The 13893-nt window shown below is 53.2% G+C and overlaps 1 protein-coding gene across 6 annotated transcripts in view; it reads left to right on the plus strand.

Annotated features, from left to right (window-relative positions):
- The first annotated feature begins 3961 nt into the window (after positions 1-3961).
- Positions 3962-13893, plus strand: part of NEK6 (NIMA related kinase 6) — a 105032-nt gene continuing 95100 nt past the window's right edge. For 2 of the 6 annotated variants that reach the window (XM_063714426.1, XM_024252604.3), the window contains exon 1: positions 4320-4475. Coding sequence is in view for 2 of the 6 variants with exons in the window: in XM_063714424.1 (XP_063570494.1) it covers positions 4090-4114 (25 nt within the window). In the remaining 4 variants the exon portion in view is untranslated. Of the gene's footprint in view, positions 4115-4319; positions 4476-4627; positions 4752-13893 lie in introns of those variants that run through there. The other 4 variants (XM_009244852.4, XM_003777446.5, XM_063714424.1 and 1 more) reach the window with 3 other exon arrangements.

Consider the following 13893-nt stretch of genomic DNA (forward strand, 5'->3'; position numbering starts at 1 on the left):
GTGCTAGGCAGGAACTGGCCTGGGGTCACACAGGGAGTGGTGGCAGGGCTGGGGAGGAGACGGAGAGGGTCCCAACTCCTTCTGCAGCCAGCAGGGTTTGCTGCTCCTAAAAATGTGACTTAACTGCTTAAACTCTCCTGGAAGTTCTTGGCGGGACACCCAGACATCAGTATGTGGCGAAGGGCCCAGCAGACAAGACGCCCTCTTTTTGTATAATGTAAAAAATGAATCCCCCAATGCAGTGGCCTTTGCAGACAACCAAGGTGACCCTAAAGTTGATCATCCAAAGCAAGACACTTGCAGAGGGAAAGGGGTTGCTGTTAATAATCACAAGATTATTCGACGAGAGCAAATGAATCCTTCTGGGAAAACTGGAACTCTCTCCCCACAAAAAATCCCATCGCAGGGAAGCTGGCAAGAAGATATTTTGTAACAAAGGGACTTCAAAGGAACATGGCCTGATTCTAAGTTCTTCTTGCCTCTCCTCTCTCTCCCACTACCCCCTCCCCCAAAACTAACAACAATAAAGGACTTGAGTTAACCTGGATTCAAATCCTGACTATTTTCTGAGCCTCGGTTTCTTCATCTATAAAACATAAATCATGACCCCTATCTCCAGGGATGCTGTAAGAATTAACTGTCTCATACAGATGCAGAGAAGGTACCCGGCAAGCGGTAGTTTCTCTTCCCTTCGTGCAGAGAAATAATGAAACAACACACACTGAATCCTGAAACTCTTTGGGGGTGAACGGAGACAGACTTTCTCCCAGACCAGATGAACAACGCCTCGGTGGGCAGAAGTGTGAGGCACCGTGTGCAGGGAGACGCTCATCCTAATTCTGGGTGTCATTTTGCAAAGCACCGCTTCACGATGACTCATTTTGGGACTCCCTAAAAACTCCTTTGAGTTAAAAACAAAAGTTGAGTGGGGTTCAGCTTGCGTTGTACCTTATCACTCCACTGTGCCCTCGTCAGGGTAGCAGAGTACTGCAGGGAATTCAAGGATCTCTGAGCAGGTTAACCCTGATATTTGCCCCATAGCGTCACCAGGAGCTGGGACCATCTGCACAGGGCCCAGGACAGAGGGAAAGAAGTGGCCATGAGGGATGGAGGAGAAGGAGGAAGGCCAGGAAAATGGGGTGCATGGGCCTCCCCCACCCTGCTCCCATCCAAGGGGGAGGGGGACCCCCGATGCAAAAGCATTCCTGGGTCCTCCTACCCATCCCTGCTTTATTTCTTCATCAAACTTTTTTTTTTTTTTGAAACAGAGTCTTGCTCTGTTGTCCAGGCTGGAATGCAGTGGCATGATCTCAGTTCACTGCAATCTCGGCCTCCTAGGGTCAAGCAATTCTCCAGCCTCAGCCTCCTGAGTAGCTGGGATTACAGGCATGTGCCACCATGCCCAGCTAATTTTTTTATTTTTAGTAGAGATGGGGTTTCGCCATGTTGGCCAGGCTGGTCTTGAACTCCTGACCTCAGGTGATCCACCACCTCGGCCTCCCAAAGTGCTGGGATTACAGGGTGAGCCACTGTGCCTGGTCTCCACCAAACTTCTTATCTTTGAAATGCCAGACATTCACAGTGTCTTCCTCCCATCCCACTCTCCCACCTTGGCTGAAGCCCCAAGAGAGTCAGGGCTAGATTTTGTTCACTCCTGTATCCCAGAACAAGGCTTCTTTATTCCCCTAACACTCAGCCTGCCTGCAGCCAGACCTACCTCTGTTGATTATCACTGGCTGTGTGACCTGGGACAAATTGCTTGACCTCTCTGAGCCTCGGTTTCCTAACTGGAAAATGAGGACATCACAAGTATCTGTCATAGGGGTTCTGTGAAGCTGGGGAAGGGCTTTGCAAGCAGTAAAGTCTTACACAGATATTGTGTGTTGGGGGTGGGGGCAGTCCTTTTCCTCCCAGTGGCCTGGTGTGGCTCTCAAAGTTTCCTTCAAAAGGGAGTTTCTGGTTCTTGCTCTGTAGCTTAACTGAATAGCTGCCAGAGCATGGGACCTGCCCTCCACACAGTGGGCCCCTACTGACTTCTCCCACTCCCTCATTCAGGCCTCTGCTCAGATGTCACCTCATCAGAAAGGCCTTCCCCCAGCACCCCCTATAAAAAAGCACCCCTGGGTCCTCCTACCCTTCCCTGAGTTATTTCTCCATCAAACTTTTTTTTTTTTTTTTTTGAGACGGAGTCTCGCTCTGTCGCCCAGGCTGAAGTGCAGTGGCGCGATCTCGGCTCACTGCAAACTCCGCCTCCCGGGTTCACGCCATTCTCCTGCCTCAGCCTCCCGAGTAGCTGGGACTACAGGCGCCGGCCACCACGCCCTGCTATTTTTTTTGTATTTTTAGTAGAGACAGGGTTTCACTGTGTTATCCAGGATGGTCTCGATCTCCTGACCTCGTGATCCGCCGGCCTCGGCCTCCCAAAGTGCTGGGATTACAGGCGTGAGCCACCGTGCCCGGCCCAAACTTACTATCCTTGAAATGGCAGATATTCACAGTGTCTTCCTCCCACCCCATCCCTCCCCCTTGACTGAAGCCCCAAGAAAAGGCCATATTTTGTTCACTCCTTTATCCCAGTGCCTAGAAAAGTACCTGGCCCATGGAAGGTGCTCATAGATGTGTCAGGTGAACCAATGAATGAACTAATGTTTGCTGCACGAATATGGCCAGTATCACAAATCCTCTAGTAACACTGCAATACGCTGTCTCAGAACTTTGATTTCTTTCTATTATTTGTTGCAGTGTTTATTTCTTCTATTCAACTTTTCAATCTGTCTGACATTTATTGTGCTGTATATCATGTGAGGCAAGGCTATAAACAGATCTCCAGCTAAACGGCTAAACAATTTGCAGAACAATCCATTTCCTCCCCATTGGTTTGTGATGTCTGCATTTTCATCCACAAGAGCTGGGACCAGGCCTGCTCCTGTGGGCCAGCTGCTGCCTGGTCTGCCCTCTTGTTCCAGAAGCCCAGGGCTATGCTGTTCCTGAGGCAGGGCTGCCTAGTGATTGGACATACAGGCACTGGAATTAGACAATCTGCCGTCCGCTTTCCAGCTCAACCACTTACCATCTGGGTGACTTTGAACAAAAGAATTTGCTTTTTATTGTTGTTGTCCAGGCTGGAGTGCAGTGGTGTGATCATAGCTCACTGCAGCTGCTAACTCCTATGCTCAAGAGATCCTCCCGCCTCAGCCTCCCGAGTAGCTGGGACTGCAGGCAGGCACTACCACACCCAGCTAATTCTTACATTTTTCTGTAGACATGGGGTTTTGCCATATTGCCCAGGCTGGCCTCAAACTCCTGGCCTCAAGGCATCCTCCCACCTCAGCCTCCCATAGTACTGGGATTACTACAGGTGTGAGCCACCGCACCCAGCCTGAAATTTCATTTCTAAGCCTCAAAGCCCATCTGTAAAATGGGCACAAGGGTAACGTTGGCACACGTGGTGGACGCTCAGTTGGTGTCATTATTACAGATCACAGCCAGTTGAAGCACTTCCATTCATTTGGCAAACAGAAGCCAGACAGGCATTCACCCTGTGCCAAGTACAGTGCTGTGCCCAAGCAGGCAGTCAGCGTCCCTGGCTCCAGCCCTCCTGGGGTGCAGCACAATTTTGAACGTGGAGGGGAAGCAGCAGGGGTGGAAACGGCCCAGCCAGGAGCGGCCGCTCTCGGTGCGGGGAGGAGGTGAAGTGAGAACTGAGCTGCTTGGGTCTCAGGGAGGCTCTGATTTCTAGAGGGGGTGTTCAACATTCTTTAGTAGGGACTTTTACTACTTCCAGAAACCTCTGTACATTGGCTCTTGCTGGTCCCCCGGGGGCCACAGGAAGTGGGAGCTCCAGATGAAGAGTCTCTGGCACTTTGAGGGCAGGGGGCAGGGCTTTCCCCTCATCGGAATACTCTTGGAGCCTACTTCAGTGCCCGCATTCAGCTGGCGCACAATAAGTGCTTGTTACTGTGCCAATTTCAGTATGACTAGGGCTGTGGCAGAAGCAATGCTAGGCGATGGGGAATCCGAAGACGCACTTGGAGGAGTCCAAGGGTTGGCTGACTGCAGACCCTCATCGTAAGTCTAGAGCCGGAGAAGATGGGGAGACGCCGGCTTGCGCCCTGTGAGTCTGGGCCTCAGTCTTCCCATCTCTGAAATGGGGAAGGGGTTCCTCGGCCGAGCTGATCGGCCGCAGAACTCGGCGGAGTCGAGGGGTCCAGGCCCAGGAAGGACGCCGCCGGGGCGCCCCCCGCCCCTCAAGCTTGCGTGGCGGCAGCGCGCACGAGCGCTGGGGGCGGCGCGGCCCCGCGGCGGGGAGGGGCGGGCGCGCGCGCGCGCGGGCCCGCGCAGGCGGCGGCGGCGGCGGAACCGAGCTGACGGGCGTGAGGCCGCTGCGCCGCCAACTCGTGTGGGACGCACCGCTCCAGCCGCCCGCGGGCCCGCGCACCGGTCCCCCCGCGGCAGCCGAGCCCGCCCGCGCGCCGGTGAGTGGCCTGGGGCTGGGGTCGGGCCGGTGGGGCCCCGCGAGCCGGGGAAGGGCGGGGGCCAGGCGGCGGGGCCGTCACCCCCAGCCGGGCCGAGGACGGGCGCGCGCCCAGAGCTCCGCGGGGGAGAGCGGGAGGCGGGCGCGCGTGTGGCCGCGCGGGGCTGAGCGTGTCGGCGGCCAGGCGGGCGGGGGCGGCGTGTCCGCGTGTCCCGGGGTGTGCGCGTCCCCGGCGGGTGTGCGTGTGCACCCCGGAGCGTCTGGTGGCGTTGTTGGGGTGAGTGCGTGCGGGGACGCGGGCATGGCTCCCCGCTACCCACTTCCCGAGTGGGGACGACGGGCGGAGGAGTGTGCCGGGCGCCGCAGGGAGTACGTGCGGGTCTCAGGGAGTGTGTGTGTGCACGTGTGTGCATTCCAAAGTGATTTGTGTGCAAGCACATGCGTGAGCCTAGAAGGGCGAAAGTGTGCCTGTGTGGGTGTGAGTATAACGAGTGTGCAGGACCGTGCGAGCGTGTTTATTACTGAGGTTGAGGGGCCCCCTTTGCCCCCACCAGGCCTTTGCACAGTGATGGCCCCCGAGCCAGGGAGCCCGTGGAGAGAGAAGCGGCCTGGCATGTGCTGGGGGTCGGGGCTGGGCCTGATCTGGTGAAACAGGGGCTGGGAGGGCAGACTCAGAGCCTGGCTGGGCCTGACAGAGGCAAAGGTCTTAGAGCCAGGCTGTGGCAGGGCCACTGGCAGGACCCTCTCTGCACACACAGGCTGGGCGAGCGGAGGCTGTGGTGGGCCCCTCGGCCGGCCACCCGAGGACGTGTGTTTTCCTAAATATCCTCCGGGCTCTCCTGTCTTTGTTTTTGTCTCTCTCCAGCCAGGCCTGGGGGGCTGACCCTAGACTTGCCTGTGTATATGGGGGCCTCTCTGCCTGCCCTGCTAAGTAGACGGATCTTTTGATTTATTTATACCTCGCCTAGGCTCCAAGTGTGAATCCCAGGACAGTAACAAATTGATCACAGCGGGCTTGGGACACCAGCTTCCGAGGTCTGTCGTTGCAGTTTTGACTGACAGGCTTTTGTGTGTGTGCGCGCTCTCTAACTGTTGAAAATCTTTGCAGTTGAAAGTCTTAATTGCTTTAAGGCAAACTTTAGAAACTCCAGAGCTCCCTAGTTGCTCTGACTTTTCCAAATTCAGCTTGCCTTTTTTGGGGGAAAATGTCGCCTTAGTTTGGTGTACAGTACGTGCAGGCAGGTCTTGGAGGCACGTTTAAAAACCCTGTCGTTAATGGAAGAAGAATTTCATTGAAAGGGACGCAGAGCCATCTGGAAGCGCCTGCCCCGGACTCAGCGAGTTTGAGCTTACCGAGTGAACTTTGGACGTCTTCTTTTAGCAAACAAAACCTGGAAGGAAGCAAAAAAGACCCACATTCTTTTTCTTTTTTCTCCTGAAAATGAAAAAAAGAAAACACCTTCTGGGTTTGCTGGAAATGCCCCCTCTCCTTCCCCCATCAAGGCCAAGCCCTCCCTGCGTCCCCCACCCCCAAATAAAATATGCCTGTGGGGAGCCGTGGAGTGAGTCACTCCCTGGCAGAGAGCCTGACGGGCAAACATTTGGGAAGGTTCTTGCCTAACTTCCCAGAAGAAAAGGCCCAGGATTTAAAATGGTCCCTGTGGTTTGTCAGCCTCTGCTGTCCCGTCTGCTTCGGAAATGACTAAAAAGTAGTTTGTATCTCCACAAAATAAAGTCTCAGACTGAAGGCCTTAGACCCAGGTTGGTCTGGATTTAGAGCTGTTTAGGTTTCCAGAAATGGAGCGCCCGGCTTCAACTGGTGGCATTTCTGGTGGGTTTGAACAAGGACAGAGGAGGGAAATGGGGAGGAAGTTCCCTTTTGCGGAGCAGAAGGGGCTGTGTGCTGGGAGCCGTTCTGGGGGTGTGAATCTCCCATTGGTCTTCTGTGACAGAAAATGCTTTTGGTTTTGTGCACAAGGAAACTGAGGCACACGGGGGTCAAGCCTGTGTCCTGGGGCAGCTGAGAGGAGGTGGGGGCAGAATCTGAAGTCACCTGCCCAGCTTCACAGCCTTTCCTCTTTCCATTGCACTTGGGATGTGGTATTTGACTGGCTAAGGTGCACAGACCTAGTGCTGAGTACTTTAGCACACATCCGTTCATTTTCTGCTCATCGTAGATAGGGTTTATTATCCCCATTTCACAAATGAGAAAACCGAGGTTCAGAGACATGACTTGCATAATTTCGTTAAAGTAGCACCACGACAGATGGTCCCCATTTATTTTTATTTATTTATTTATTTATTTTTGAGACAGAGTCTCACTCTGTTGCCCAGGCTGGAGTACAGTGGTGCAATCTCAGCTCACTGCACCCTCTGCCTCCTGGGTTCAAGTGAGCCTCCTGCCTCAGCCTCCTGAGTAGCTGGGATTACAGGCCCGTGCCACCACACCCAGATAATTTTTGTATTTTTAGTAGAGATGGGGTTTCACCGTGTTGGGCCAGCCAGCCTGGTCTCGAACTCCTGACCTCAGGTGATCTGCCCGCCTTGGCCTCCCAAAGTGCTGGAATTACAGGCATGAGCCACCATGCCCGGCCACGTCCCCATTTACTGAGGATATACTGTGTGCTAGGTCTGGTGCCGTATTTCACCCAGTCCACTCACCAACACTGAGATGGGAGCTGTCACGATGCCCATTTACAGATGAGGAAACCGGGGCACAGAGAGATGAGAGAATGCGCCAAAGACCATGTGCTAATACGCAGCAGAGCTGGATTTGAACCCAGGCTTGTCTGAGCAGAGCCCATGGTCTCCCCACTGTACTAGGAAGCTTAGCAGGCACTGTGGGCTGGGTGCCTGGCCTGTGCTGAGGTTCAGTGTCATTTTCCTGAGCTTACAGAGAGGGAGGTTAAGTAACTTGGGCAGGGTCATAAACCCGCAAATGGCAGAGTCGGGATTCAAACCTATGTCTCTGATTCCAGAGTTCCTCACCTTAAACCACATCTGGCTGCCTTTGTCGTGCTTTGCTCCTGTTGCATGCTACAAAGCCAAGTAGGTTAAGACAGGCTAAGTTCCTGCAGGGCTGGGTTGCCCGAGACCTGGGAGAAGTCTTCCAGAAGGCACTGCTGGCCTTCCTCGCCCAGGGCCAGAGCTACTGGAGAGAAAGGGCCTCCGTTCACATTTTTTCTTTTCTTTAAGTGCCCCAGATACTTTTCATAAGGGAAGTGTCAAAACAATTGTCAAAAGGAGAAGAATATTTCCTTCCTCTTCTCAGGCTAGACCAAGCAAGGGAGTTGGAGGGTGGAGAGTGGAGGGCTCTGGTGAATCATCCAAGATTAAATACGGGTAGGCACTGCCAGGTTTGTGTGGAGATGAGGCTGGGACACTGTTCGCAGGAAGAGTCCGGTGTTCTGACTCCCTGATGTCACCTTCATGGGCCTGACTCACAGTCCTAAATATCTGACAGCGATAGTGATCACTTGTAGGTAGGCTTCTTGTCACTTGTCGTTTAAGTCACCTGCCTGCCTTTTTTCCCTGCTCATTTCCATTTCGATCACGGCTTCTACTACATGTGCTTGAAATGAATGTTGTGTGTGAGGACCTGTGTGGTTTGGGCCGTGTTGTGCCCCCCTGCCAGTGTCCTTCGGTGTTGAAAGGAAAAGGTATTTCTCTCCCTTCCATGTGTATTCTGCAAATTGACGAACATTTGCAAATTGCTTTGAGATGCGTTAATTTAAGGTGTGAAATAATAGATCTTGTGCGAAGGCTCAGCCACATTTCTGGCATTGATGGATTTTTCTCCCGTCTGGCCTGTGATTTGGGGAGGTAAAAATAGTCCTTTTTTCCACATTTTTATCTTTTTTTTTTTTTTTTTTTTTTGCTGACATCATTCTTAGGAAGTGGTGTGCACATGCCATGGAACTTTACATGGAACATGGAGCTCTGGGGAGCAGGAGTGCTCTTGGAGTGAGGGGTGGTCTGCGGTGGCCCAGGCACCCCCTGGCTGTCCGTGAGATGGCTTTGAAATGAGCAGGCACTGTTGAGGGCCTCAGTGGCTTTTTGGTATTTAGCTGTCTTTTCACTTATGACTCTTGGGTAATGGCAAGATAACTTTTGGGGAAAATGTTAGTTTAAAAAGAAAAAAAATCAGGCCAGCACTTTCACTCATTCCTGTCTGAGCTGGTCCCTTCCTTTGGCCAAAGCTGAACTAAACCAATGGCCTTCTCAGACTCGACTTCCAGACAGAGGAGCCGACATTGGGGCAAATCAGTTGGTGGTGTAATTTCCTGTGACGTTAACTTTGGGAACTTGAACTTGGAGTGGGAGCTAGCATTTTGACATCTGTCCCTCTAACAGGACTTGCTTGTGTGGAAACAGACCCCCACATACACGGGCTGCGCCATTGTCTCCAATTCTGGATTTTTCCACAGATGACTTCTCGGGTGGTCTGGTGGTAAAGGCACAGGTCTTCTAGCCAGGCCTTTTGGCCTCCAGCAAGGGCAGGATCACAGCACCCCACCAGACCTGACTGGCCACTGGCACTATAGCTGTGGCTGGCGAGTTGGGGGGCCATGGGAATTGAAAGATGGGGTGGCCGAGATCTGAAATGCATTCAGTTGCAATGGCCTGGATCTGCATGGAGCCGTTCTTTCTTTCTCTTAGACATCTGCGTGATGGTGACCTCATAGAAAAGAAAAAAGGGGCTTTATGTAGGAATTCCATAGAGTGTGAAGGAATTTGGACGGGAAGGGGGAGGGAAGTTGCCATTCAGAGCCTGCAGTGCCTGCATTTTCCCCAAATTGTTTAACCCTCATGCTTCAGAATTAGGCTGAGGCTTGCGGGGTGGGTCATGTTGACCTGGGTGAACAGAGATCCCTTTAAGAAGAACTTCTTCATGTTCCAGAGGCGCGTTCTTACTGCAGGTGAATGGCAGTATGGGAATTAGTCCACAGGCCCCTTCTCGAATGCCTGCCCTCTCTTGTTCCTTGTCCTCAACGTCTTTGAAACTTGGGCTTGTTGGGAAGACACCTGCAAAAGGATGGGTGCACATGACCTTCAGCTCTAATGAATCCAAGCTGCTGATGAGGACTTCACTGGGCTCCCAATCCAGAGAGCTTCGCACACACCCACTGCGGTTGAGACGAACACTGGGTTTATTTATTGTGGACTTTTGGAGTCTGAAGGACTCTTGCCACCCATCTGTTTCACAGAACAGAACCTGAGGCTCAGAGAGAGCAAGGCGCTCCCCCACAACTGCATTGAGAGCCTGAGCCCGGGCACCCGATGGAGTGAGTGAGGCTGGAGTCCTAGACCTGCCTCTCACGAGCACGTCGCCCACTGAGCCTCAGCGTCATCATCTGGAAAACAGGGACAATATTATGGCCTCAGAAGCTTTGGGGGAGGAACTAAGTGAAATAATGCATTTCAGATGCTCAGCACCTTGTAAGTGCTTGATGCTCATTCCCCAAGATTACATGAGAGACATGGAAAATCTTTAATGACCAAGGACCCACCCAGGGTCACTCAGCCGGGACCCTTGGTCCGTGGCCCAGAGTGTCTCCAGTGCCCCTACATTGAGGCCCTAAACAAGGCCAGAAGCAGGTGCCGGGGACCCCTCTGGATTCCACCAGAGCACCTTCCTAGGATCATGGCTCCCAAAACGGAAGGGAAGGAGACAGCGCAGTTTGCAAAGAGGCAGGATTTAAGCACCAGGGTGGCCCTGTGGCGCCTCAGGAAAATGTTTGCCTGTCAGTATCTGCTCTCGTTCCCACCTGCCCCCACAAGGCGAGGCCATAAGTCCTCGGCGTGGTGTTGGAGGGTCTCTGAAGGCCCTGAGAGCTGTGTCAGCCACTGTGTGTTATGAAGCGAGGCAGATGTTTTGTTAATTATTTACACAGCGTCGGCCCCGCGGAGGACTGCGCTGACAGGAGCGGCTGTCACAGGCCTGGCCGTGGGGCAGAAGTGAGCAGCCCTCTTCCCCCAGCAGTCCTCCTGAAAAGGTCTGCATGGCAAGGCCTGAGGGAGTCCTGCACATTTTGTGCCCCCGCCCCCCCAAAGCCATTTGGGTTTCCCTTAAACTGGCTTGTTTTCCTGAGCCGGTGGAGAGATCCTTGTCCTCCGGAAGTGGCCATCGCTCTGGGGCGGCTTCTCTGCCAGCTCGTCACACCGTAGACCCAGCTGTAGTCTGTGTGGTGGGAGAGGGTGTCACCAGGCTCTGGAGGTCTACTCCTCTGTAGTCACCTCATGCAAGCAGGGCTTCACAGGGGCCCAGCCTCTATTCCCTCATCTGGAAAACGGGCCAGTAACACCAGGCACCAGCCCCGTGATCCTCAGGCACCCTTGGGGGTGATCTGCCTTAGAAATTCAACTTTAGGATTAGAATTCTGCTAAGAGGTACCATATGACAAAAAAGGTAATGTAAAAATCACAAAGACCAGGACAGGCTCACGCCTGTAATCCCAGCACTTTGAGAGGCCGAGGCGGGCAGATCACTTGAGGTCAGGAGTTTGAGACCAGCCTAGCCAACATGGCAAAACCCCATCGCTACTAAAAATACGAAAAATTAGCTGGGCGTGGTGGTGGACACCTTTAATCCCAGCTACTCGGGAGCCTGAGGAGCCTGAGGCGTGAGAATCACTTGAACCTGGGAGACGGAGGCTGCAGTGAGCTGAGATCGTGCCACTACACTCCAACCTGGGCAACAGAGCGAGACTCTGTATCAAAAAAAAAAAGAGTTCTGCAAAGAATGGCGTCTGGCATCAGAGCTTTCTCTGAAAGGCCACTAAGGATGAGGAGCGTGAGCTCCAGGGAGGCGAAGGGGGCAAACCCACCTCCCTGTTGCCTGTTTTACATAAGAGGGTTTTGCATAGGAATCATTTTAAGATACGTGAACTAGCCAGAATAGATAAATCCACATAGACCGAAAGCAGATTGGTGGTTTCCAGGGCCTTTGGGGAGGGGAGACTGGGGAGCGACTGTTTAAGGGACATGGGTTTTTATTGGGGTGACGCAGATGTTTTGGAACTGGATGAAGGTGGTGGTTGCACAACATTGTGATTGTAATACATCCCATCCAGCGGTTTGCTTTAAAATGGTTAAATATATCTGAGAAAAATGTTAAACAGAAAAGTTTTGGCCAGGCACGGTGGGATGCATGCAATCTCAGCACATTGGGAGGCCGAGGCAGGCGGATCACGAGGTGAGGAGTTTGAGACCAGCCTGACCAATATGGTGAAACCCCATCTCTACTAAAAATACAAAAATTAGCTGGGCGTGGTGGCGTGTGCCTGTAATCCCAGCTACTCGGGAGGCTGAGGCAGGAGAATCACTTGAACCCAGGAGGCGGAGGTTGCAGTGAGCCGAGATGGCACCACTGCACTCCAGCTTGGGCAATAGAGTGAGACTCTGTCTCAAAAAAAAAAAAAAGACAAGTTTCTCTTGCTTTAAAAAAAAAAATACCTCTCCTTTTACAGATGGGGACACTGAGGCCTAAGAGAGACATCATGACCAGCCTCAGGTCCCACATGCAGCCTACTGCTCTGTAGCCTAAATCAGATCACTGTCCCAGCTTTCAAGTCAAGGCTCTGGTTGTGACACCTGGGCCTGGACTGCAGGTGGAAAGTTTTGATGGAAAAACACAGACCGTCCACTGTCCTATGGGCTAAGTGGACTCTCTTCTGCTAACCAGAGATGCTTGTGCTGGCTGGTGCGTGGCACATTATCTCATTCCTTCATGACGTATGTCCGGATGGAAGTCCTGGGTCAGGCATTGTGCTGGGAGCCCACACGAAGACCCTCTAATGGCCCCACCCATTGGCCTCTCACCACCTGGTGGGGACAGAGGCTGTCACAACCCCTTCTTAGGTGCTCTTGATCAATTTGCAGGTGGCATCTTTTGGAATGTACTCTCTGGGGAAGTAGGAGAGCTTCCGGCAGTGAGGGGTGTTTAAACCCACCTGGAAGGAGACGTGGGGTTTGCCAGAGGGCTGAGAGGGCTGGGGTAAAGGGCAGGTAGACACCAAGGTGGGGAGGCAGGTGGGGCCGGGGAGTGAGAGCTGGGGCTGTGGAACTTCCTCCTGCTTCCTTGGCATTTGTTCCTGTCGGTAGATGGCCTTACCAGGCACTTACTGTGGACCATGTTCTAATCTAACCCTTAACCTGAGGGAACTCACTTCATCGTCCCAGTGATGCCGTGATGTGGGTACCATTATGCCCACTTTATAGATGAGGAAACAGAGACCGAGAGAGTCCAGGATCTGTGGTGCTTGACGAGCATCAGTCTGAGTGCTGTGAGGACACTCACAGCATGGGGGTCTGAGCTGAAAATCGGAGGACAGAGGCTGCCCTCCGGAAGTGACCAGGATGTGTCCTCAGGAAGTGACCAGCTGCCGGTCAGGGCCTGTGTGAGGGCCCTCAGGCAGCTGGAAGGAACAGCGTGCACCCAGGTACCATGCCAGGGCCCCTGAGCATCCGTCTTGTCATCGCATAGTTGTAACCTGCCTCACAGACTGAACATGCACTCTAGAAGGGGATGATGGGACTTGGTCTGTGGACCACAACAGTGTTCTCCATGCCCAGCATTGTGCCTGGCACATAGGAGGAGCTCAATTAATATTTGTTGAGTGAATGGGAAGTTTTAAGTAGGCACACGGCCGGATCCTTGGGGAATGTTTATATGGAGTGAACGAATCTGTTAGCAAACGTTCCTCACTCCCCTCAGTGGGCTGCGCAGGGCTGCATAGGGCTGCGTTGAGCTGAGCTGGCCCTGCCCTGGGAGAAGAGGTTTCTTAGAGAAATGCTCATCCTCGAATTATTCCAATGAGAGGAACCTAAGCCCAGAAGGGCTCTACCTCCCAGAGTTACAGGCTGTCCTTCCTATGCCGCTTCCCTGCAGAGGCAGCTCCCACATGTCTGCATAGGAGGGCTTTGGGTTGGAATGGGTTAGTGCTGTGTCTTAAAGCTGCATTTTCTACCAAGCACACGCTTATTTTGTTTAGAGGGCATATCTTTTGGGGTTGCTTTGAGGAAAGGCTAACCAAGCCACCTCTGAGCACAGACGTGACTTTTCGGCAAATGAGCAGGACCCCAGATTCCACCCTATCTTAGAAAGTAGGAAACCCAGCATTGAAAGAGGAAAGATTCTGTAGCTGTTGTGGCCTTGGCGAGCCACCAGGGTGGGTGCCCAGATGGCAGGATCACTGGGCACCACCACACGGAAGAGAGCGAAGGAGAGGGAGCCCGCCGCTGGGCTTGGCGGGTCCGGTCGAGTCCGCCTGGATTCAGTTACACCAGGACTTCGAGTGGGCACGGCGTGCTGGACTGAGTCAGTGTGTGTACATTTCCTTTGCTCGTCTCCCCGGGGAATGTAGTGGCCTTTTGTGTGTGTTTCAAATGCCAGCCTCCTTACCTAACCCAAGAGGAAA

Source organism: Pongo abelii, chromosome 13, assembly GCF_028885655.2.
Source record: "Pongo abelii isolate AG06213 chromosome 13, NHGRI_mPonAbe1-v2.0_pri, whole genome shotgun sequence".
NCBI classification, from domain to species: domain Eukaryota; kingdom Metazoa; phylum Chordata; class Mammalia; order Primates; family Hominidae; genus Pongo; species Pongo abelii.